Source organism: Haliaeetus albicilla, chromosome 9 (assembly GCF_947461875.1).
Source record: "Haliaeetus albicilla chromosome 9, bHalAlb1.1, whole genome shotgun sequence".
NCBI lineage: Eukaryota > Metazoa > Chordata > Aves > Accipitriformes > Accipitridae > Haliaeetus > Haliaeetus albicilla.
This window is the reverse complement of record NC_091491.1, coordinates 14,691,538-14,714,117: the sequence shown is the minus strand read 5'-3', so window position 1 is coordinate 14,714,117 and position 22,580 is coordinate 14,691,538. Positions and strand designations below refer to the sequence as shown.

Below are 22,580 nucleotides of genomic sequence, written 5' to 3'. Positions count from 1 at the left end.
CGTGGGAATACTGTTGGGCATGGAGGTTAGCACTGGTGCAGGCACGTGAGAGCCGGAGCCTGGAGCTGCCAATGCTCTCTCCTCACAGGGTGAGCTGCACTGTCAACATTTCCACCTCCTCTATATCCAGGCAGGGCTGCCAAGGTGAAGACACTGAAAAATGAGGTGAGGGATGAGCATGAAGCTGTGGAAGCAGAGCAAGGAATTAACCCTTAACTCCCTCCTCCAGTTAACAGAGGAAGGGGCAGTGGCCATGCTGCAGGTAGCACCATCTTCCCAAAGCCCTGGTCCCTGCAGAGCAGAGCCAGCCTTGCTCCTGGAGGATTTTCCTGGCTCCTGGAGGCTCCATCGAGGCAGTTCACTCTTTTGAAAGAAAAAGAAACCTGAATTTTTTACCTGGCCTTGACTCTGACCCATGTCCAGCACATACATGCTGGGGTTATCAAGCACTTCGTGTTTTGGTTTTTTTCTTACTTAACCCAACTTGCCAAGCATTTTATTGGCTGCCTTGGTGACCAAGGGATACTCCCCCAGCCTGGCCCCCAAAAATCCTCTTATGAAACAGCCCACCTTTCATAATAGGCTTTTCCAAAGTCCGGTCTCTGTGTACCTGTTTGTTAAGGCCAAGGACAGTGGTGACAGTGCATTATCTTACATAAGCAATATGGAAAGAGAGAGACACAAGATAAGGGAATAGAGCTTAGCAGACCCAGTATGTGACATGGGGTAGTGCAAGCGCCTGCTGCCTACCAGCACTGCCTGCAATGGTGCCTGCTCCCAGTGCATGCATCCAGCCCCAGGAGCAGCAACCTCCCTCTGACCCCAAGAACACCCACCCCAAGGATGGGTTTACCCCCCTGGCTCTGGCTTCCTCATCCTTGTCTCCTTTATGGGTTCAGCACAAGGCTGGGAGACCCCCTTTCTCCTCCCAGAGCCTTATTTTATTCCCTGTGAACTTCAAGAAAGTGGAAAGGGTGCAGGTGGGTCTTCTGAGCTGGTTACAAGGGCTGAAACACCATCTCAGACATCTCCCAGGAGCGCACCAGCCACCGTGGCCATACCTGGCATCCCGTGGGGACGTCTTGGTGCCAGTATAGGGTCTCAGCCTTGCTGCCCCATGTTCATGCCTGGGGCCTGCCTGCTGCCCCACCTGCCCCCACTCTCAGCCCCACCAGCCCTCTGGGTCAAGATTTGTTGAACATGTCTCCTGTGAAGGAGATTTGGCTTGGGACTGACCGAATAGCTGTCAGCTCTCTGCTTTGAACCTGAGAAGTGTTGTCCAGACCATGGAGGGACCAGACCCCTCTCTTCCCTGCAACAGGGTGGGTTTCTTTTCCCTACAAAAAAGCATTGTCCTGGGAGGTGCTAATTCCCACGAATGGGGCGGGGGGGGGGGGGGGGGGGGAGGCAGCATGTCTGTAAGGGACCTTCCCCCAGGCATTTGCTTCCCTTTTAAATGTGTCTTGGAAAGGAGTCAAGTGTCTTGTATAAACAGCCTGGAGTCAGGATCACTCAGGCGCTCTGAAGGAAACGTGGGGGTGATTAAAAAGGGATTTTGTATGTGTATGTGGGTGCACACCTTTGGCCTCTCCATGCTGCTCCCTGGCTGCCTGCGGTTGCTCCTTGCCTGCAGCTCCAAAAATACACCAGGCTCTGATGGGAGCATCTGCTCCGGAGGGCCAGCACTTTATATTCGTGGGAGGGTCCCTGACTCCTTAACCTCCAACCATGCCCTCGGCCTTCGTTGCAGTTGTGCCAGCTTTGTGTCTGCAAAACCTCCCTTCAGATGGTACTGGCTCTTCTTTAAAAAAACCCTTCTTCATTCAGTGTTATGGAAGATGGATGATACCAGCTCGGTCCCCCCCAGGGTTGCTCAGTGGGTGCATGGGGCCACAGCAGCACATCTGGGGCTCTCTGCAGGTGGAAGGGACCAGATTGGTGCTGGTTTCCCTGGACCAGCAGGTTGTGGGTGGTCAGCATGAACATGTGGGGATGGGGACACATGGAGAGAGGGACAGGGATGGGAGACAACCGTGGGGACCTGTGAGGGGACACAGGAGGGTGGTGCCCTTCATCTCCAGCAGCCTCAGAGGTCTGCTCTTCCCAGCTGGAGCATCTTGGTCAGTGCCAAGGTCAGGCAGTGCACGGGCTGCTTTTGGGGACCCTTCTCAGTAAGCCCCTCTCCCAGCTCTTTGCACTCAGAGCCTTCAAGGTTTGGGCCATCATTATTTTAATTAGAACTGGGTCTGCTGAATGCAGGGAAAGTCTTACATCAGGCACATCTCTCACCTCCAGACAGCTGAAGTGCGTGTGGAAAAGCCAAACTCCAGCTGCACAAGTCCTGGAGCAAAGGCTGTTTCGCTTTGCTCTGACTGTTTTGGGTGGCAGCTTCTTCCCAAGGAAAAAAAAAAAAAAAAAAATCTCCTCTGTCCTTCCCCTCTCATCCTGTGGGCTCTCCACATCCAAGGGGTGAGGCTGCTGTGGGGTCTCAGTGCCAGCAGCAGTGCGGGCCAGGATCGGGTGCCCTGAGCATCCCTCCTGCTCTTCTACCTTTCCTGCTAGCCCTGCTTGCAGGAGCCAGATTAGGACACATGGGCAAGGAGGGAGCAGTTACACCCCAAAGTCTTTCCTTCCCCTTGTCAGTGCTCTCCAGCTGCATTTCTTCCACCTTGCTTTCCCTCACGGCAGGCAGCCCCAGCTTGCTCCCAGCCATCTCGGGATCCATGGCCCCATTTTGTCCGTCCCCCAGGTTATCACCAATGCATAAACCCATCTCAGGCCATCTCCTTCTAGCTCTGCCTTTCCCTGCCTGCCCTCTCTGACCACATCTTGTCCCTCTCATCTCCTGCCCTCCATCCTCTCGTGAAGCACAGCCAACGCTGGTTCCCCGTGGTCCTTCCATGCTTCAATCCCCTGCCAACCCCAGCATTTTGGGGAGTCAGACTGCCTCTCCTCCTCATCTTCCCTCCCTGCTAGCATCCTCTTCCCAACACTTCTCATCTCCCCAGCTGCCCCGGGGTTTAGGCTGACATTTGCTGTGCTAAATTCAGCCTCGGTGATCCACCCTTTTCCCTCCCCATTGGTAAACAGCTTTGCTTCTGCAGCTAATGTTTCGCACCGGGAGAGCTCTCCCTCCAGCTGCTCTGCATCTCAGGCGGTCCCAGCCCTCCACTGTTTAGCCAGCGCTTCCTTATTCAAATGACTTCAATAGGATCCAGCCAGAGCTGCAGGAACAAAAATTAATGTTCTGTGGCAACAAGATCCCCTCTCCATTTCTCATCCTCACAGGAGTCACCTCTCCGCTCCAGACCAGCCCGGCTGGACTAATTACACAGTGATCCCAGGTCAGGATTGGGGAAGGTGAAGGTGGTGGATTCACCTTTCACCCTCAGGACCGTGTGCTGGGATGGGTTTTTGAATGTAGGAGTTGATAGCTGGAGGGTGTAGAGTTCATTCTGCTTCAAGAGTTTACTTTCAGATGTTTCACTTCCACTTTCTCCCTGTCTGGGAGGGTTTTCCATGTTACACCCCACATCATTGCTCTGTGGCTTTTTGTTGGGGCAAAGTCCCAGCCTGGGACTTGGTCCTCTCTTGCTTGGCTACCACGGTGGCGGATGCCTGTGTGATGGTAGCCTGTGGGCTGACACCCCTCCAAGATGTAGCTGGGGAGTTCCTGATAGCAGCTTGTCCCTGTGACCCTTCTTCCCTCTTTTTTGGTGTTTGCCTTTCTCCTTCTACTTATCTGTGGTCTCCAGTTGTTCCCAGCCTACCCTAACACTGCCAGGGCTCCATTTTCTCCTTCTCCTTCATCTCCGTCTTCTTCTCTCCTGCTGTCTGTTAGCATCTCTCCCATCTCTTATGCTTTTAGATACCCAGCTGTCTTCTGGCTGCTGGTATCCTCCGTCGGGGGAGAAGCTTCCCAAGAAGCCACCTTCTTGCCCATCTTCTCTTGCAATTGCTGGACCTGGCTCTGCGTCCTCCTCTGCTCCCCAAAAAGACACTCCACCCACCTACAGCATTTGCATCCTCTGTGTTGGGTGGACAGTTTCATTCTTTTTCTGGTTTTTTTTTTGGTTTGTTTTTTTTTTTTCACACAATGGGTCAGAGCTTCTGGGCGCTACCGCCATTTCAAATAAATACTGAGTATTGCTGCTCTCCTAGCCAAGGACATAGGGAATTTGTCAGCCCTGCAGTACCTTTGATCCCCCATTCATCATCTCAGGCTTCCCACCGTTATCTTTGTGGGACACGCTTCCGGTATTCAGCAAATATTTGATTTCCTGTGAATTTAAATAAAAAGACCTTTTCCCTCTTTTTTTTTTTTTTTTTTTTAAATGATTTTAAAATACTTTTGGCACCGTGTGGATGCATTCTATTCCAAGAAAAATAAAGGAAAACTGCTCTGACTAAATATAGATCAAATGACACTTGTGAGCTGCCTCTTGCATCCCTGGCTGAGAGTGCTTTCCTCTCCAAGGCCACCCGGGCTCTTTCGACCATGCTTCTTCCCTACCCCGTAAATTCTCTGTATTCCCTTTTCTGCTCCAGGCAAGCTCTGCCTCCATTCGGCTTGGTTTCTGGCTTGGCTCACAGCCTGGCTCAAGGGAAAGATGCTGTTTTTAGAATACTATATAGATATCTTCCAGTAGTGAGACCATGTTGTGCATATTTCATCCTTTCCCTCTGGGGCTTTTAAAGCCCTTTTTCAGCTCTTTTGTGCAACACCCCTTGGAGCATGGTCTGTTAATTGGCTTTACAGATGAGTGAATCCAAGGGGCCGACTGGAAATACTGGATCTCAGGTAGTCTAAACCAGCACGGCTCCCTTTCAGCTGCGTCACAGCAACTGCGGGGTTGGCTCTAACACAGTCTCAGGAGCACCCACCAAGTCTATGCAAAGTCAAGCCTGTCTCATTTATCATTGTGCAACTCCCAGTGCAACAGGTCCTCCTTGGGTTGGAGGGTTGCTCTTGAGGGTTGTACAAGGGTTGCCGCAGTGCAAATACCAGTGAATGTTAATAACGGTAAGGCAGAGAAAAGATAAAAACAGAGCCCCTTGTCCTCTCTTCTGAACACTGCATCACTCATTTTGCAAAGCTAAGTTAACCAGGGATCCAGGACTAAGCCCTTCAGTAGATCTGTTGCACGTCAGAGCTGCAGCCGTGTTGGCCAACTTGAGTCCATGACTCTCAAATCCCTCACACGGGACATGGTCATCAGCAGTTACACATCAGGACACTAACTGGGTACTAACTGGGATGGGACATTTTTTTTTCCCCCCACAGGTGTTTGTGCTGTGCCACGGGCTTCTCCAGCTCTCCCAGCTCCTCTACAGTGCCAACTTCAAGAGCAGCCTCACCACCATTGAAAAGCGCTTTGGGCTCTCCAGTCTCTCTTCGGGTTTCATCTCCAGCTTGCACGAGGTAACTGGGTGAGAAGCTTGTGCGGGGGCCCTGAGGGGTGGCCAGAACGTGGTAGGCCTTCCCAGAACAGGGTCTCAGGGTTGTTCACAGACAGTGCTTCCTCAGCCATGCCTGCATGTGCTGGATGAAGCAGCTGTTGCTGTGCACTTGGACACCTCTTCCCACTTCACTTCTGCTGTACCACTTGCTGGGAGGTTGAACACAGGGTTATGTGGTGAGGACGTGGCCTTGGAGGGCAGCAGCAGAAAGCAGGTCGCTACAGAGGAGACCACTCCACCCTGAGATGCCATACATCTCCAGCAGAGACACGACTGGGAGACAGAAAACATGCAATGTGATTCTTCTCCATTGATCACAGTTCTTAGAGCTTTTGTGAAGAAGAGCATTTTATTATGAGTAGTATCCACACAACTACAGCTCTGTGAGCAATTTCCAGTAAAAGTAACTTTTCATACATTTCACATTCGCTTTAGGAATGACCCTGGCCAGAGTAATTCCAAACTTTGTCTACAAGGAGACCCTGTCCAGCAGTCTTTCCAAGATCTAGCCCTTCTCTCCAGTGCTCCCAGCTCCTGATGGCCCTGTGGCAAAGGACTGACTTCCACTAGCATATTGCTGAGTTGGCTGAAGATTTTCTCACAAACATTTTCTAATGACTCCTCTGGAATAAGTTTTCTAGTTCACATTGTCATGAATTGTATCCTTTCTGGTAGCTCTTCAAGGCCAGCTAGGAAAAAAACCTGCTGGCAGGGACTTTCTTTGGATGGCGCAAAGTGCTTGGTGGCAGCCCACCTTGCATACAACTGGTCTTCTCGCATGGGATCATCCACCAAGAGGCTGGGCACTGGGAATCCTCCCGGGTCCTTGGGGAAGCAGATGCCCAGGTCTTACCTCAACCAGCACATACATCTGGGGTTAAAAAGACTGGTTCAAAGCCTATTGAGACCAGTGAAGGACTTCCCACTGATTGTGACTAGGTCCAAACCATGCAAAGAAAGAGACCCAGTATGCACAGTTGTGACATTGGTAATGATGAACTGGCATAATTAAGCACTGCAGAGTATCACAAGTTGTAACCCATGTCCTCCTTATCCACTATAGAACTCTGTCCTTATAAGAATTAATACCTGGAGAAGTAATACCAAAGCAAACATCATGTAGAGCAGTGTGTTACTGCAAGAATATAAAGGGAAGAAGGTTGGAATAGCACATATGCCATGCTGTTAAAGAATAACAGCTTGCAGACAACAGATACACCTTTATTTCTCTGCTTTATGAGAGAAATTTCTGTGCTTTACTCTGGCTCTGTGTGAGCTGCCCTGCCTGTCCAGGACCACAACCTTTCTGCATTGATGGCTGCAGCAATTCCAAGAACACAAACTACAAACAAGGCAGCCCATGTAAACATAAATAAAAAGTATTCTTAGCCGTACATGCCAAGGTTAAAATAATGTTTAGCTTGTCCCAAGCTGACAAAGCCCATGTAATGGTAATTTTATGGTGTTCATCCACTTGCCTGAGTAAGCTGCATGTTTTCTTATCTTTTTAGCTGATCATAGCTGCAGTTGCAAATGTCCAGAGTCACAAACATTTGCAATGAGCTGGACTTTGTAGCTGGGCTCATGTCTGTTTAGAGTCATGGGAAATGGAGGCAATATGCTTCATTTTTTGCTGTGTTTGGGGGAATTATTAGTTTATGCCACATCCTGTGGGGTGGGTGGCAGGTGTGTGTGCTGAAAAAAGCCCCAGCCAGATCACAGGGAGGTTGTGAAGTCGTCCATGATGACAAGAGATGCACAGAAGTGACAGAAGCCAAGGAGCTGGCCCACTGGCTTCTGCTGAGAAGGGAGTGCTGACTTGCTAGGTGAAGGGCTGTCCTGTTCCTGTTTCTGTGGGGGTCAAACACCACCTGATAAGAGAGCTCTCCACCCACCCAGACAGAGTCATGGGGGACCATTATAGGGTCTTGACTTCCTCTGTGTTGTCTCCTAATGTTCTCCCCATTTTGCTCTGCCCTTTCCAGATCGGCAATGTGGTCCTCATCATCTTTGTCAGCTACTTCGGCAGCCGAGTTCACCGCCCGCGGGTGATCGGCGTGGGGGGGCTGCTGCTGGCGCTGGGAGCATTCCTGGTTACCCTGCCCCACTTCCTATCAGACCCTTACGAATACACCACACTTAGCACCAGTAAGTGCCTCCACCCTCATCGCTATGAGCTGTCCCAGCACAAATCCATCTCCAGTTGCTTTGGCCTGGGTTACCCGTGCCTACCCAAAATGAGGGGTTGTATCCAGTGCACACACGATTTAAATGCAGCGTTTGAAGGGAAAGTTAATAGCTGTGGCACTGTAAGTCAGTGCCACATGCTCTGGGTGCAAAGCAGTTCATCTGACTGATAAGAAGGCTTGAAAGTGCAGTCTTGATGTGTGTATATGCCTTGTTGCACCAGCTAGGCTTTGACCTTCACCTACTTTCTCCTGGTTTTTGTGCACAACAAAAGACGTTGCTCTTGGTGGTCTCACTGCAGGCAGCTGAAAGCTGTGGCAGCGCAAGGGAGAAGGGCAAACGCTCACACTGCAGCCCTGCTGAGAGCCCAGGCTGAACGCAAATGCATCTGATGGTTCGCCTATAGCCCAAAGCATTTTGGAAAGGAAAGGAACGTTATCTTTATTGGAGTCACAGAAGTATTGCAGCATAAGTCAGGTCGTCTCCCTATGTGAGTGATAGAGCAGCGTTAAGGTCTCTTTTCTGCAGGGCCTGTTCTGCTCTAGCCTGAAAGCCTTACAATCCATACTAAGAAGGGCTACTGGTTTAACTGGGCAGGCTTTAGGAACAAGCTAGTGTGTATGACAACAGCTCCAGTTTCCGTGCAGAATGCAATACGCGGAAGAGGCTGCATTGCATGCCACAGTGCTGGCTTTGGTCTTCCCAAAGTGGCTTCAGCCCCTAAATCCTCGGGATGCCATTGAGCCTTAGCTTCCCTGGGGATCGCCACCTCTGAAAACCCTGTGCCAAGTTGCTCCCACTGTGCCTGTGCCACCAAGGGGGATGGCAGCGGCCGAAGCAGTGCCAGCCAGGGAAAGCCTTCCATCTCTAGTTAGAAGGTGCTTTCTCCTGGAAAGGCTTTGAGCCCTGTGCATCATGTCCTAGCCTGATCCTCTGGGCTCAGGGAGCTTTGGCTGTACCAGGGAGCTGCTGTGTGGCCTTAGGCAAGTTGCTCCCTTTAATTAGGTCCTGACTTTGCTGCAGCTCAAGAGGATGCAAACCCCAGACAGGGAGCAAAACACAGTGAGGACAGAGCTGCTCACAAGTGCCTGACAATCTCTGCTCCCACCAAAGGGTTAGAGATCCTCTGGTTTTGCTCTCCCACATCAGCTCTTGGAAATCTGGTGCCATCACAGCTGATCTGCAAGCCCAGATCCCATGAAATGTTATTAAAAATGATGGCCTGACGTGGGGCTCAGAGTGTACCAGTGCTCATGCAGAAATATGAAGACCAGTTCTCTTCTGGCTTGCAGCTGCTCTGTAGCCTTGAATGTCTCCATGTTTTTTGAGTCAGCTGGTTTGGAGAGTGGATCAGGCATCAGATGCCAAGTTTTCTGACAGCTTAAATTCACACGTCGGGCTATAAACTGGTCAGGATTCAGGACAGGGGCTGCTCTTACTGTTATGGAAACAAGTCGAAGGAGCAGGTATCATCCTGCTCCCCTGCCCAGAACTGTATGTGTCTTGGCCCAGCATTTACAGCCCATGAAGATATTCCAGTCCTGGTTAGAGTTTGCATGGCAGTCTTGAGCAGGGTGAAGCCCTCTCCATGTCTGGATGGTATGAAGAAGTAAAGTCCTTGCTTTGGAAGGAGGTGGGCTGCTCCTGAGCGATGAGGACAATGGAGATTCAGGGGCAGGGTGTCCTGCTCAGGGCAGCCAGGTGACCCCAGGGAGCATCACTCCCTGTTCCTGCCTGGGTACCACAGGGGAGCAAAGACCATTGGCATCAAAAAGCCAGCCATGGATGAGGTTTGCTCTCATTAAACCAAGAGCAGCATTGCTCCACGGCACGTAATCTGGCATGAGAGGCTTTTGCTCTCACTTTTGCCGCGGTAAGATCTTTATTAGAAAAGGAGTATCCTGTCTGGCAACGTGGACCCTTTAGACAACACGGCTTCAAATGGTCTTACATAAGGATTTTTGTGGTGACCTACTATTAAGAATGTGCTGCCGCATTATGTCAATGAATACCCCTAATCACCTGACAAATATTTGGTTTTGTTTTGTGTCTCTTTGCTCCGAAGTGTAGAAAATCCACAGTTATTACATTAACGAGAAAGATGTGATAGGAATGTTGAACTAACTGCAAATATTAAAAAAAAAAAGAAAAAAGAAAAGCCAGAGTGAGAACAGCTAGCATTGAAAGACCAGGACTTACTCTGTAGCATCTTCATTTTGCATGAAAAACAGTTTTTTCTATCTGTGAATATTTAGGCTTTCCACTGGCTTTGACACTGTCTGTCCAAAGGCTTTTGTTGGTTGGTTGGGTCTGGCGTTGCTGCAGCTTTGATGGAGAAGTTTTTATCTTCTGCTGACAGCTCGAATGCAGCTCGCTGGAGCTGAGCTGAAGGGCTGACCCTTTGCAGGAGAAATTAATTTGCTTCTATCTTCTCTGATCCTCCTGTCTTCAAAAGTTTGATAAAAATCACAGCCTGGTTGTTTGCTATGCTGACCTCAGTATAATACCCCAAAGGAAGGGAAAGGTGATGACAACTGCTAAATAAAATGATCAAGCCATCCGAAGTCCAACCATGTGTGCCTACTCAGCACGCTCAAGAGATTGGCAGTACTTAGGGATTTAGTGCGGGAGGAGGCAGGGGACATGCCCAGCATTGTAATGTTCATTCTTCTTCCTTTCAGGTAACAAAAGCCAGGTCCAGGCTGAACTCTGCTATGCAGAGAATAAGTTTGTGTGCCCAAATGCCACCCAGGATCCCCAGAAGGAGGCCAGCAGCATATGGGCAATGATGGTCATCGCCCAGCTGCTGGCTGGAATTGGGACAGTTCCCATCCAGCCCTTTGGTATATCCTACGTAGATGATTTTGCAGAAGCAAACAATTCCCCGCTGTACGTCGGTAAGTGGGACCATTGCTGTGTATTGGTTTGTTTCCTCCAGACAAATGTCTCCTCTAGACGTGAGATGTAGAGGTGCTCATCTGAAGAGGAATCTGTGGACACGGGTTGAGCAGCCAGTGGGACTCAGATGAGGTCCTCCCCCATTAAAAGGCTGGGCTGTCTCTCCCCTTGATAGTCAGCTGTTCTCTGTAGGGTTATATTTATGATGTGGGTGTTAGGAAGCCAAAGAATCAGGGCAAGGAGGTAAGATGGATGAGGTGGGGCTTCTCCCTTGCATCTGTGAGAACTTATGCCATCCATGGGGGGGAAAGAGTAGTAAGGAAACCTTCTCAGAGGCCATCTCCTGCTCTTGTTGAGCATCGGTTGATCATGGGTCAACCAGAGGTATGACAGCCTGCAGGAGCCAATTAACACAGGTTTTGCATCAAGGGTTCAAAATCGATATTTTTTTTTTGCCGTGGAAGCGGTCCCTGCCCAGTGGGGGCTCCCAGGCTCAGGAGCACTTCTTGATTGCAAAGAGATAGGTGCTAGCTTCCATGTTAAACTGCATTTTTTTTCCCCTGTGAATGGCAAACCCCATCTGATGCTGGCCTGCCTACATGAGCTTTGAGCTCAGTCCATAAGTTATTTAAAAACCCAATTCCTACTGGTGCCGAACAATGTCTTTAAAGCAGCCAAAGGCATCGGAGTGATTTAGGAGTCAAAAGTGGATGTTCCAAAATAAGGCAAGCACTAAAGGAGAAGGAAAGCCTTCGGAATTAGACTCCCAAGGACAGGATTTGGACAAGCATTGGTGTGCTTGGCAGGATCTCCAGACCCACCCAGCCATGCTTTGCTCCGGGCTCTGGCTGCAAAGGGCTGCTGCACCACCTAAGACCTCTGCAGAAAGTCTCCTGTGCGGGCAGCACTCCCTCCTCTCAGCTCAAGTATAGTAGTCAGGGCTTGCAAAAGGAGGGACAGACCATCCTTGTCTTCTCCCTGCAGTGAGGGGTCACTGTTCCCAGGACCTCTGAGTGGCCTTTGGATTCCCAAACCTGCAGGTCCTGATGATGAAGGAAAATGGGACTGGCTTGTTCTTTGTAATATAGGTGGTCATTTTAGGGCCGTGGGAATGTCTCTGTCAGGGGGTATGGCTACAGTGAGTCTGGATTGCCTCAATACAATGTAAATACCACTGCCTGAGTCTTGTTTTATTTTAGGTCTCAGCATCTTCCTATGAAAACGAACACTACTGTCTATGTATGAGGTTAAATACTTCTCTAAAGACCCTGCCCTTCAATAGTTAGGTTTATGTTGTAGAAACAAAAACACTGCCTTGGCTAATTGGGAAGAAAAAGCTTTTAAAAATAGGTGCACAGCTGAGGCATAGCAGTGGGATCAGGCGCTTTCTTAGCCAGTATGCTCAAAGGCTCCAGACCAGCAAAATGCACAGAAATGGTCAACGCAGCTCAAGCAAACTGTCTCCTTTTTCACTTCTTAAGAAGGTTGTGCAAAGAGTTTCTTTTAGGGAGGAAACTTGAATCCTTTCATTCCAAAGAAGTCAAAAGGAAACATTTTGACCTTACGGATTAGGTCCAAGTTATCTATTTTTTGAATAAGATAGTTCAGCTGAACTGAGGGTGATCTGCTGGCTTTTTTGCTCTCAGGATCTTTCATCTCCCCTGAAGTTTGCACCGAATTTTTTTGCTTGGATATAAGGACTGAGATGGCTTTGTTTCCATGGCCTCCTCTAGGAGATGAGGGTCTCCGTCACCTGCAGGAGCCCAGGATGCCACTGTCCTGCTGCTCTCTAAGGTTGCCCTCTTTGTCGCAGTGAATCATGGATATTCACCGTGTGGCTGACAACTTTCAGCGCCATCAGCAAAGCCTCGACTGCAGCAGAGCAGAGGGACTTTTTCTACAGGCAGCTGCCTGCCCTCCTCCTAATCCTGTTAGATAAACACCACATTCAGTATCTGAGCAATGGGGATCTTCTCATCATCTTCCGCTTGTTAAAAGGTGTTTTCTCGCCTCTGCATATTGTAACACCATTCCTGCCTCACGTGGGAAGGCAAAAGCCATATCAGCGTTGAAGCTACTGTTCCCTCCCCGCACTGGTTCTCTCTGCTTCCTTTTTTCAGCCATCCTCTTTGCCATTGCCGTGTTCGGCCCTGCTTTTGGATACTTGCTGGGATCTGTGGTGCTGCGGCTCTTCGTGGATATTGGAAGAGTTGACATTGGTGAGTATTTCTCAGGTAGCAATGGTCCTCCTAAAAGCCTTCTGTGAGTCAGAAGATCACTCTGAGATGACTGGTGGCACTGGTCCCATGACCCACAAAACCCACTCCCCTAGAAAGACCTGACCTGGTATAGCACCCCCAGCATGCTTCTCCACTCCATTTCCCTGTGAGGAAGGCTACAGATGGTCCTGAAGCCACCACTGAAGCAGAACCCTGCAGTAGGGACATTTCAATGTCCTACCCATGGTGCTGCACTGAAGCACTGGTGGTCATTGCTGGGGTCTGCCCACTGCCACTATGCTGAGGAAGCATCACACTACACCAGCATGGTGGTGGAGAGGAGCAGGGACATATAAGCATCCAGGGATGGAGAAGACAACCACAGGGCAACCATTGCGCTGTGGGTGCACGGGAAGGCTCAAGTCTACACGTCCCCCTCCCCACCACCCTTCACCAGTATATGCAGAGAGAGGGACCAAGCCAATGCCACTCCAGGGCTTATTTTCTTTATCTGCGGTGTGTGCTTATTATTTCTGGTAACTTAATCACTAAAGAATTCTCCCCAGCTCCATCATTAACGTGGCTTTTCCTGTGTTTCCTTAGAGAGATCAGAGCTTGCCTGACATTTTTGTCTGGTGCCTGATAAGAATAATAAATGAACCTGGGGCAGGAAACAGCAAATAGCCTTGGCTCACTCCCTGCGGCGGCAGACGGATTTAGCAGCCTCTGCCCGGTCGCTCCATGATGACGTCCAAGCTACAGAGTGGAGTGGTCCTGTTTGGGGAAGCAGGGCGATTGTTTCGGTGGGGTGTGGGCTCCTCTCCTGCCACACCCTGGCATGGGGCTCCCACCCGGAGGCTGCTGCTGGTTCCTTTCCCAGCCACAATGTCCTGGCGATGGGGAGATGAGGTCCCCATGCCAAGCCAAGCAATCTGTCAACCTCCCGTGAGCATCGCTTGGCCCAGCAGAAGGATGTCTGCGCTGGAGACGGAGCGGCTCTCACCTTCTCCTCCTTTTTCCGGAGAAGGCGCCCTGAGTTTCATCCACTCGGAAATCAGGCTCATTAACAGCGCTCTTCTGCCGGCACGGGTCCTTCCCTTGGTCTCTGCAAGCAGAGAGTGACCAAGCCTGGAACAATGGGAGAGCAGTTTTTTCCAGGAAAGCGGCTGTGACCTTTCCCGGTCCCTGTCTCAGCTCAGCATCCCTGACAGGCAGCGTGGTCCAAACCCACCACACATCCCAGACAGAGGAAGATGGAGCTGGCCCCCCGTAATCACTGCCTTGTTGGCTGGCTCAGCGGGGAAGAGTTGAACCTGTGCCATCAGCATACTTTGTTGCTGACTAAATCCATCCTACAGTCATCTGGGAGGCTCGGAGCAGTTTGGATGGGGAGCAGCAGTGCAGGATCCTGGTCAGGGGAAAGGAGGTCAAACATGACCAGGGCTGGTCTTGCTACCAGCGCTGGTGGAAGCTCCCACCTCCATCCATTTGCTTTTCCATGCCAGTGGAGAGACCCATGGACTGTGCCCACATGGACTGTTCATGCTCCACTGGTCCATATTTGCATGGACGTTTGTCCCTCTCACCCTTAGATGTGCAGGAGCAGAGCTCTTATCGTGGGTCCTTGTGTCTTGCAGCTACAGTGGCCCTGACACCGAGGGACCAGCGGTGGGTTGGAGCCTGGTGGCTGGGACTGCTGATCTCCTCAGGCTGCTTGGTGCTCACATCCATTCCTTATTTTTTTTTCCCTCGGTACATGCTGAAAGGAGAGGTGAGACCTCATCTCCAGAGGGCCAGAACATCTTGGTGCCAGGGCTGCGCTCGGGGAGGGAATAGCTGTTGCCAGAGGAGAGGTGTGGGAGGGAGGAACGGAGCCCAGCAACCCTTCTGAGGTGTGGTTACAACTTCTCACAAGTGAAGTCTTCCAAACAAGCTCTGTGTGTCTAATGCGTAAAGGACCAGACCGTTCAATTCCTCACCATTAGCTGGAAAGCCAGAACCACTGCAGCTCAGCCGGCCAAAAACCAGACCTCATGCCCTTCCCACTAGCTGCATCGACAGAATCTGTTGAGAAGGTTTTGGGTAGACCTGAGCCTTCCCTAGGGCAGGGTGATGGCTGGGTGGCTTCTTGGGGTTCCTGCATGCAGTCCTTCTTAGTAGGGGTCTGTCTGTGGGGCCTCGACCCTCCTGGGGTGTCTGACCTGGTTCTGCTGGTGATGGCTGTATCTTAACGCCCCACTGCAACACCCTCTGCAAGGTGACACTCCCCTGATGCCAGCAGCAGCAGCAGCAGTGACAGCCCGTTTGGAGCAGAACCTCCTGAAGTGTGGCATACATAGGAGCAGCACCGGGATAAAGCTGGGCAGCGGGGTTTGATAAATGGGCTTTTCCTTTGGGAAAAAAATGCAGAAAAGAGACAAGTTTCCCATTAAAACAAATTTTAAAAGATGCAAAACTATCAAAACGTTTAATTTCAGTGTTTTCAAAGCCAAGCCCCACTGGTTTAGTTTCAAAAATAGTTTTGTTGTTTTGAAATTGATTAATCATCGATTCTTTAAAGGTCAAAATCAAACCCCAAATATTTCACACTTATAGCTAGAGGACTCACCAGTCTTCAGCTGACCTGTCTCCCACTTTCATTTTCAGACTTCTTGCAAAATTAAAAAAGAGGTGTCTTGTCAGGGTTCAGCAGAGGAAAGCTTTCCAAGCTCTTAAAAGCTCTGCAAGCAGGACAAGGTTTTGTCTTGCAGATCTGCTCAAGGGCTGCTGTGAGTTTTGAGACAATTTGCCCCTTTGCTGTGATGGGCAGGAAAACTGTCAGGCTTGGCAGGGGGTCAAAGGCATCTGGGACAGACCCTGCTCCTCCTGAGCCTCACTGCGTGCTGGGACGGTGCCAGCCACGCATGGATGCTCCCCTCTCACCACAGGCTGCTCTTCTCTCCCTCCCCAGGACCCAAACATGGAGGCTGGCATGCTCAGGAAGATGGAGAAGGGGGTAGCTGAAGAAACCTCCCTGCTGGAATTTATAAAAAGTAAAGGGCTGGCACTTAAAGGCGAGGGTGACTGGGGGCACCGGGGCTGTGCTTGGTGGGTGAAGACCACCAAGCTGGCATTTTCAAGCTGAGGGTTCTTGTTGGTAGACTTTGAGTCTGTCCACCACGTTGCGTGGAGATGCCAGGGCCAGCTCAGGCACCTCAAGGGCTGTAGCATGCCCTTCCCTAAGGACCACAGGAAGATGGGTGCAGCCTCCCTCTTGCTGTAACACGGTGCTGCTGAGATCTGTGGGGCCTGAATTGTTTCTGAAAATTGGTTTAAAGATCTTAAAATGGCATGAGCATGCTGGAAAATGCTAGCTGGGTGGTTTAATCCAGGGCTCCAGGAGAGGGCATGGGGCCTCCGGCGCCACCAGCCACTGCTTTGAGAAGGTCACCGCACTGCAGCTTACACTGAATTGTTTATGTGTAGCTGAAACGGGCTTGAGTAGGGATGTCACTGATGAGAGAGAGACCAGTCTGATGACTTTTTTGAGCTCCATGATGACTTCTTTCCAGCTAAAGCCCCTCCCTCCTTCCCTCTCCATCTACTGCAGTCACATCCTGGAGCTGTCAGCTCCCTCTATCTCACTGGGCTTTGATGAACGATGCTGGGTCTCCATGGCACTATTTGCTAGAAGGGGAAAGCTAATTAGAGACCAAATAAACAGAGCTGCTCCTGAGGAGCCTGAAGTCAGTCTGCCTCTGCTGAAAGGCTGTCCTGGCTGGGCAGGGGGACTTGATGTCCTCCCAGGAAAATACACATCAGCTGCAGGAGCCAGACCCTGCCCATGTGCAGCTGGTGGGGCTCTGCCAAAATCCCTGCAGCTTTGTCTGTTTGCACTGCCTGAGGGTACGGCCCCTGCTCCAGAAAAACAAATGTACCATGGCTGCTAAGTGCTCCAGAAAAACAAATGTACCATGGCTGCTAAGTGCTCCAGAGGCTTGTGAGTTTGGAAAGTGTGGGAGGGAGAGTAGTGGGGAGAACTAGCCCTCCACCTTGCTTCTAAGGGCACTTTGGCCATGGTCCTGTCAGCTGCTGGGCCAAATCAGGGTGTCTCCCCTTCCATTTTCCCATAGCCTTAGACATCCCCTGTATTAACGCACTGGGAACAGTCTAAGGGTGGGGGTTTTTTCACAGTATGGATTGCTGACATGAGGATCACATGGATAAAAAATATCTTTCCTGCTGTTTCCCTGTAGGATTCCCAAAGATCTTCCTCAGGCTGCTCCTCAACCCCCTCTTCATCCTCCTGGTGCTGGCTCAGTGCAGCTTCTCCTCAGTCATTGCGGGTCTGGCCACCTTCCTCAACAAGTTCCTGGAGAAGCAGTACGGTGCCTCCTCCTCATACGCCAACTTTCTCATAGGTGAGCGCAGCCGTGGGGTGAAAAATATCCATCAGCAGGGAACCACCTGTCTGCATTCCCCAGGCTTTTTAAATCCGGTGGGAGGAAGTCAATGGAAACTCATTTTCAGATGAGAACTAGGAATCACCTCGAGATGGTTGATGACTTCCCTGACCTGATTTGCCTGCAGAAGGCCAGGCTGTCTTGCAGCCTCTCAGAGACTGTCTACATTTGTCCGCTTGCTCTTGCAGGCCAGCAACTGCTCTCACTGAAAATGGGCAGCCCCACCATGTGGGTGAAGCAGGTCTGGATCACTCTGTTGCTTAAAGAAAGGGCAAGAGCAAGCAATTATGCACCAAGCTTGATCTTGCATCTCTAAGCCAGACTCCTGAGGCAGAGGTTTTTCATAGGTACCAACCACCTTGTGTTTTGGTCTGTCTTGGGTAATGGTAGGGTCTGTGGGTTCTCCCAACCACCACAAAGTCCACGAAGCCACTAACTCCACCCCATGCCAGCAGAGAGGTGCTTGACGGCAAGACCCCTGGCTAATGCCTTCATTCCTCTGCAGGAGCCGTGAACCTGCCAGCAGCAGCGCTTGGGATGCTCTTAGGAGGAATCATCATGAAACGCTTTGCCTTCTCCCTCCGGGCCATCCCCCGATTTGCTGTGGTGGTGCTCGTTTTTTCCATCCTCATCTGCCTGCCCATTTTCTTCATGGGCTGCTCCACAGGGCGCATTGATGGGATCTACCCCCCCAGGTAACACAGGCACTTGGATTGTTTCCAGCTCCTTATTCATCCAACTCTTGACCTGAGTATCCATGGGGTGGGATACATGCAGGTGGAGGAGAAGAGGCAGTAGACATCACCACGCTACTTCTTGCTCCTGATTCCACTGCCTGGAGGAGATCTAAGCGCTATACAGCGCAGAAAGCTTGGCAGGGCATTTATTCCCGATTTTCTGTACCAAACAAGCAGGGTATATTTTTCACTCTGGATGTCTAAGGGGAAATAAGTAGTATTGGTGCCCATGTCCACATCAACCCCGCACAGGAGCACCTTGCATGCTCCCTTTGTTCCAGCTGGCCATAACCTTTCTCCTCAGCTGGGTGGCAACTTTTGGTTCTTACCATGTCTTTTTAAGATAAAAACGACATTTAGACTCCAGCCCAGGCTTGCTGTGAAGTGCTTCGTGTTCATTTCCCAATGCACTGCCAGCAAGGGCCTTTCATACAAATGTTTTCCTTCACCGGCAATGAGCCTCCTGTCCCAGGGGTATGGTGGAGGGATGAGGGACAGAGCACTCCATGCGCTTTTCCCACTTAAAAGCCACTTAAATAACCATGGTGAAGGAAAGCAATGGCACTCTGCAAATTCATGCATGGGCGACGTGTTTATATTTTGCTCTGAGATCTGCATGGCGTGCACTGCAGATTCAGGAGCGTGTGGAAGGCCACTGAGGCACTGGCATCTCAAGCTTCCTGTGTGGGAGCAAGGCTTCAAATGCAAGGAGATCCCTCAGCTCAAGATCAGGTGCTGCAAGTGCCAAATTTTGGCAGGCAGCTTGGCCTCACAGTGTTCACCTCTTGCCGCCAGTGTCAGATCGACTGCCTGTCTCAGCTCCTCTGGGACACACCAGGAGCTTGATGGGCTTTGCTGATGTAAATAGGAGCTGCTGGAGGGACTTGCATGGAAAAGGAGTCTGTTGCCTCATATTATTTTGGAAACCTTCCCCCATGCAATGGCAGCACTGCATAAATGCCTTTTTGCTGGATCCCCGGGGAGCTGTGAGCTACGTGGATGGGTGAACATGAGTTCTGCCCCATCCCACCATGCCCAAGGGCAGGTCCCTTGTGCCAGCTTCCTGCAGGAGATGGACCATGCCGCTCCAGCAGATGAACTCCTTTAGGTAGTAAGACAAGACAAGACAGATAATTCAGTTTGTTCTCTTGACTTTCATGCTGTCGTCAGGCGTGTTTGGAAATGAGCCCACTTCCAGTTTCTGTCTGAATGGTGTTTCCATCTGGGGCTGTTTGCACATCTGTTTGTGCAGTTCTGGATGGAGCCCAGATACATTTCTCCAGGCATTTGGCTGATTAGTTTTCAGTGGGATGGGGGGGGAGTAAGTGTGTGAGTACTTGTTTGCAGACATAATATAATTACTGTTAAGTTCACTGTACACTTGCAGAGGTACCTGCTGGGGATCAGGGTCTGGCACAAGGCCAGCCTGATGCTGGCAGTGTCCCAGCGCAAATAGGAATGGGGGAACTGGCTAACTAGTAAGAGGGATTTTTCTTCCTCCTGTCCTATTTCTTAATTTTTTAAAATTTTTTTCTCCTCCTTTTTGGCAGTACATTGAGTTCCCAGCAGCAGGTTAAGACGCCGAGTGGGTGCCACTGCTCTGAGCACATCTTTCACCCAGTGTGCGGAGAAAACAACGTGGAGTACCTCTCCCCCTGCTTCGCTGGCTGCACAAACAGCACTGCTAATTCTTCCACTCCCAAACAAGTGGTGAGTAAAACAAGTGGTTTACAAAGCAAAGTGCACCTTGCTTGGTGGAGGCTGCAGCGATGCTGTAGGAACCTGACAAATGCAATAAAGGGGTAGAGCCTTTTTGACACGGTAGGCAGGGAGGTCTGCTAGAGGAACTGAAGTCCTGAGGAGGTGCAACAAAAGATTGCTGTAATGAATGCCCTGGGAGTCTGCTTGGAGAAGTAGGGATGGTAGCACATCCCATTGCAGGATGTCATGGCCATGCCTTAAAATTGGAGCTGACACTCTCGTCAGTCTTCTGCAAAGTGCTGTGGTCTGGTGCTTTGCTAAAAACCCAGCTCTGGGCTTTGAGAGTTTTACGTTTGTTTTTTCCAAATGTTTCCAACAGATCTACAAGAACTGTTCCCTGATTCCTGGTGGGAACGGGCTGTCCTCTGCCAAGACAGGCTCCTGCCCACTCAGCTGCTCCCACATGCTCCTTCCTGCCATATTCCTTATCTCCTTTGCTGCCCTGGTAGCCTGCCTGTCCCACAACCCCCTCTACATGATGGTTTTACGGTGAGCAGTGTGCAGGGGTTTCAAAAGGCACTGGGGGAAGCGTGAAGTGATGGGTTCCCCATGCTGGGATCAAAGTGCTTGGCCAAATGCAGAGCCACAGCTGGTGGCTCTGACCTCCCATGGCTTCTTCCCTGCAGGGTGGTGAACCAGGATGAGAAGTCGTTTGCCATCGGAGTCCAGTTCTTACTAATGAGGCTGCTGGGTGAGTGTCCATCTCCTAATGAGGCTGGGGGAAGGCAGCAGACTGCTCAGAGGCTTGCTCGAGCCCCAGGAGGTGTTGAACCTCCTTGGGGACAGCAGGCAAAGGATGCAGGCAGGGCAGGGCAGGCAGCCTGACTCCATCCTCTCCTCTCCAAAGCATGGCTGCCGGCTCCGGCCATGTTCGGTGCCCTCATCGACTCCTCCTGCATCTACTGGCAGAAGCAGTGCACCCAGCGCCGGTTCTGCGCCTACTACAACAATGACTTCCTCCGCAACAGGTACCCCCCTGCGTCCTGCCCCCAGCATCCCTCCTGGCAGGGATGACCACGGGGATGGTCCCCACCTCAGCCTGGTGCTGGCTGGAGGTGCCACCTCCAGACACGGCATCTCCCTGCTCTTCTCCGAACAGATACCTGGGGCTACAGGTGGGCTACAAGGTAGTGGGCACCATCCTTCTCGCCCTCATCAGCTGGAAGGTGAAGAGGAGCAAGGAGTACAACGTGCAGGAGAAGGCAGCGGGGCTGGTGTAGCCCACCCAAGGACTGACTCTGCATGCCCCATTACCCACTGCCAGTACTTTTTGTCTTTTTTGGGTTTGTTCTTCCTCCTAAGGGAGCAACTTCTCACCTTAGCAGCTATGAGCTCCTCTCCTGCAGCCCGTGGCACCGTCATGCTCCCAGCGACAGATGCTCCATGCCAGCCCCTTCCTGGGACCAGCTCTTCCCAGGCTTTCCAGCTGCACCTTGCCCATCGCTTTGGGGAGGGGAAGCCCCCCACTACCTGGAGCAGGAGGCAGACAGGGGCTGGAGTGCAGCCCCATCCCATATACGCAGAGAGGTGCCTGCTGTGGGTGATGGTCCCAGCTCCGACGTGACATTTCCAGATGGGTAATGCCCTCCAGGCTGGGACAGGAGCACGGGAGATGGCTGCCAACCCTGTGGGGCTGCCCTGTGTCCCCCGTCCATCTGCACCCCTCGCAGAGGTCAGCGTGGACACAGCACACATATTGTGAAAAGTTATCACTAGGAGTTTATTGCAGAACATTTGGGGGTTTGTTGCTCTTTTTTTTTTTTAAATAAAGGTCACTTTTCCAACTGCGGTGCTTTGCTGGTCTCCCCCCCAGCCCAAGAGCTGTCCCCACCGGCAAGGCAAGGCAGTGGGGATGCCTGCAGGTCACATCCTGGCAGATGCTGAGTGCATCCCTCGCTGGCAAAGGTGAAGAAATGGTGGCAGATGGGGCACATGCTCCACCAGTGATGTGGGGGCTACGAGGGGCTGTGCAGAGTGCACGAAACCCCATGAAACCTGCTGGCCTGCAGCACAAGCCTGCAGTCTACTGCACCCTGCCTCTGGTCCCATGCCAGCAGCTCCCTGCCTGCAGCCCCCCTGCCCACAGCCCTGTGCACCCTGCCCACAGCCCCATGCCAAAAGGTGCCTGCACAATTCAGCACACAGTAGGCAGGAGGCTGTGGCCGGGGGGGGGGGGCAAAGGCAAAGCAGCAGGATTGTGCAGGCAGGGTGCGACGGGAGCTGTGGGCATGGGGTTGGGGGGGGCAGATTGCTGCACACGAGGGGCTGCAGGCAGGGGTCTGTTGCCCTGGTGTTGCTGTCATAGAAGGTTGCAGGCAGGGTGCAGCGGGCTGCAGGCAGGGTAAAACAGGCTGGAGGCAGGGGGCTGTGGGCAGGGGGCTTTGGGCAGGGGGGCTAGAGAGAGGGTGCAGTGAGCTGCAGGAAGTGTCTGTGGGCAGGAACTGCAGGCAGGGTGTAGGGGGCTGCAGGCAAAGGACAGGGGGTTGCAGGCATGGTGTTGGAGGCAGAGGACTGCCAAGATAGTTCAGGTGGGTGCAGGCATGGCTTGTGGGCAGGGGGTTGCAGGCAGGGGGTTGCAGGCGGGGTTCATGGGGCAGCAGGAAGGGTCTGTGGGGAGGGAGCTGCAGGCAAAAGGCTTGCAGGCATGGCCCAGGGGGCTGCAGGCAGGGTGCTACAGGTATGGGGCTGATGGCCCAGTAAGCTTTGGGCATGGGGATGAAGGCAGAGGGTTGCAGGTAGCATGCAGGAGTCTGCAGGCTGGGGGCAGCGTGCTGCAATTATGGGGCTGTGGGCAGAGGGCTTGGGCATGGAGCACTAGGCAAGATGCAGGCAGCTGAGGGCAAGAGCTCTAGGCACAGGGGTGTTGGCAGTGAGTT

General features: G+C 51.7%; 1 protein-coding gene across 2 annotated transcripts in view; it reads left to right on the top strand.

Annotated features, from left to right (window-relative positions):
- Positions 1-21,488, top strand: part of SLCO2A1 (solute carrier organic anion transporter family member 2A1) — a 28,838-nt gene extending 7,350 nt beyond the window's left edge. Inside the window, exons 2-14 of one of the 2 annotated variants that reach the window (XM_069791763.1) lie at positions 5,285-5,422; positions 7,446-7,608; positions 10,329-10,544; positions 12,666-12,764; positions 14,402-14,535; positions 15,715-15,796; positions 17,000-17,164; positions 17,712-17,901; positions 19,494-19,653; positions 20,024-20,193; positions 20,331-20,395; positions 20,552-20,672; positions 20,804-21,488. In XM_069791763.1, the coding sequence (XP_069647864.1) occupies positions 5,285-5,422; positions 7,446-7,608; positions 10,329-10,544; positions 12,666-12,764; positions 14,402-14,535; positions 15,715-15,796; positions 17,000-17,164; positions 17,712-17,901; positions 19,494-19,653; positions 20,024-20,193; positions 20,331-20,395; positions 20,552-20,672; positions 20,804-20,924 (1,824 nt within the window). In that variant the 3' untranslated portion in view covers positions 20,925-21,488. The remainder of the gene's footprint in view (positions 1-5,284; positions 5,423-7,445; positions 7,609-10,328; positions 10,545-12,665; positions 12,765-14,401; positions 14,536-15,714; positions 15,797-16,999; positions 17,165-17,711; positions 17,902-19,493; positions 19,654-20,023; positions 20,194-20,330; positions 20,396-20,551; positions 20,673-20,803) is intronic. The other variant, XM_069791764.1, reaches the window with a different exon arrangement.
- The last annotated feature ends 1,092 nt before the right edge of the window (positions 21,489-22,580 follow it).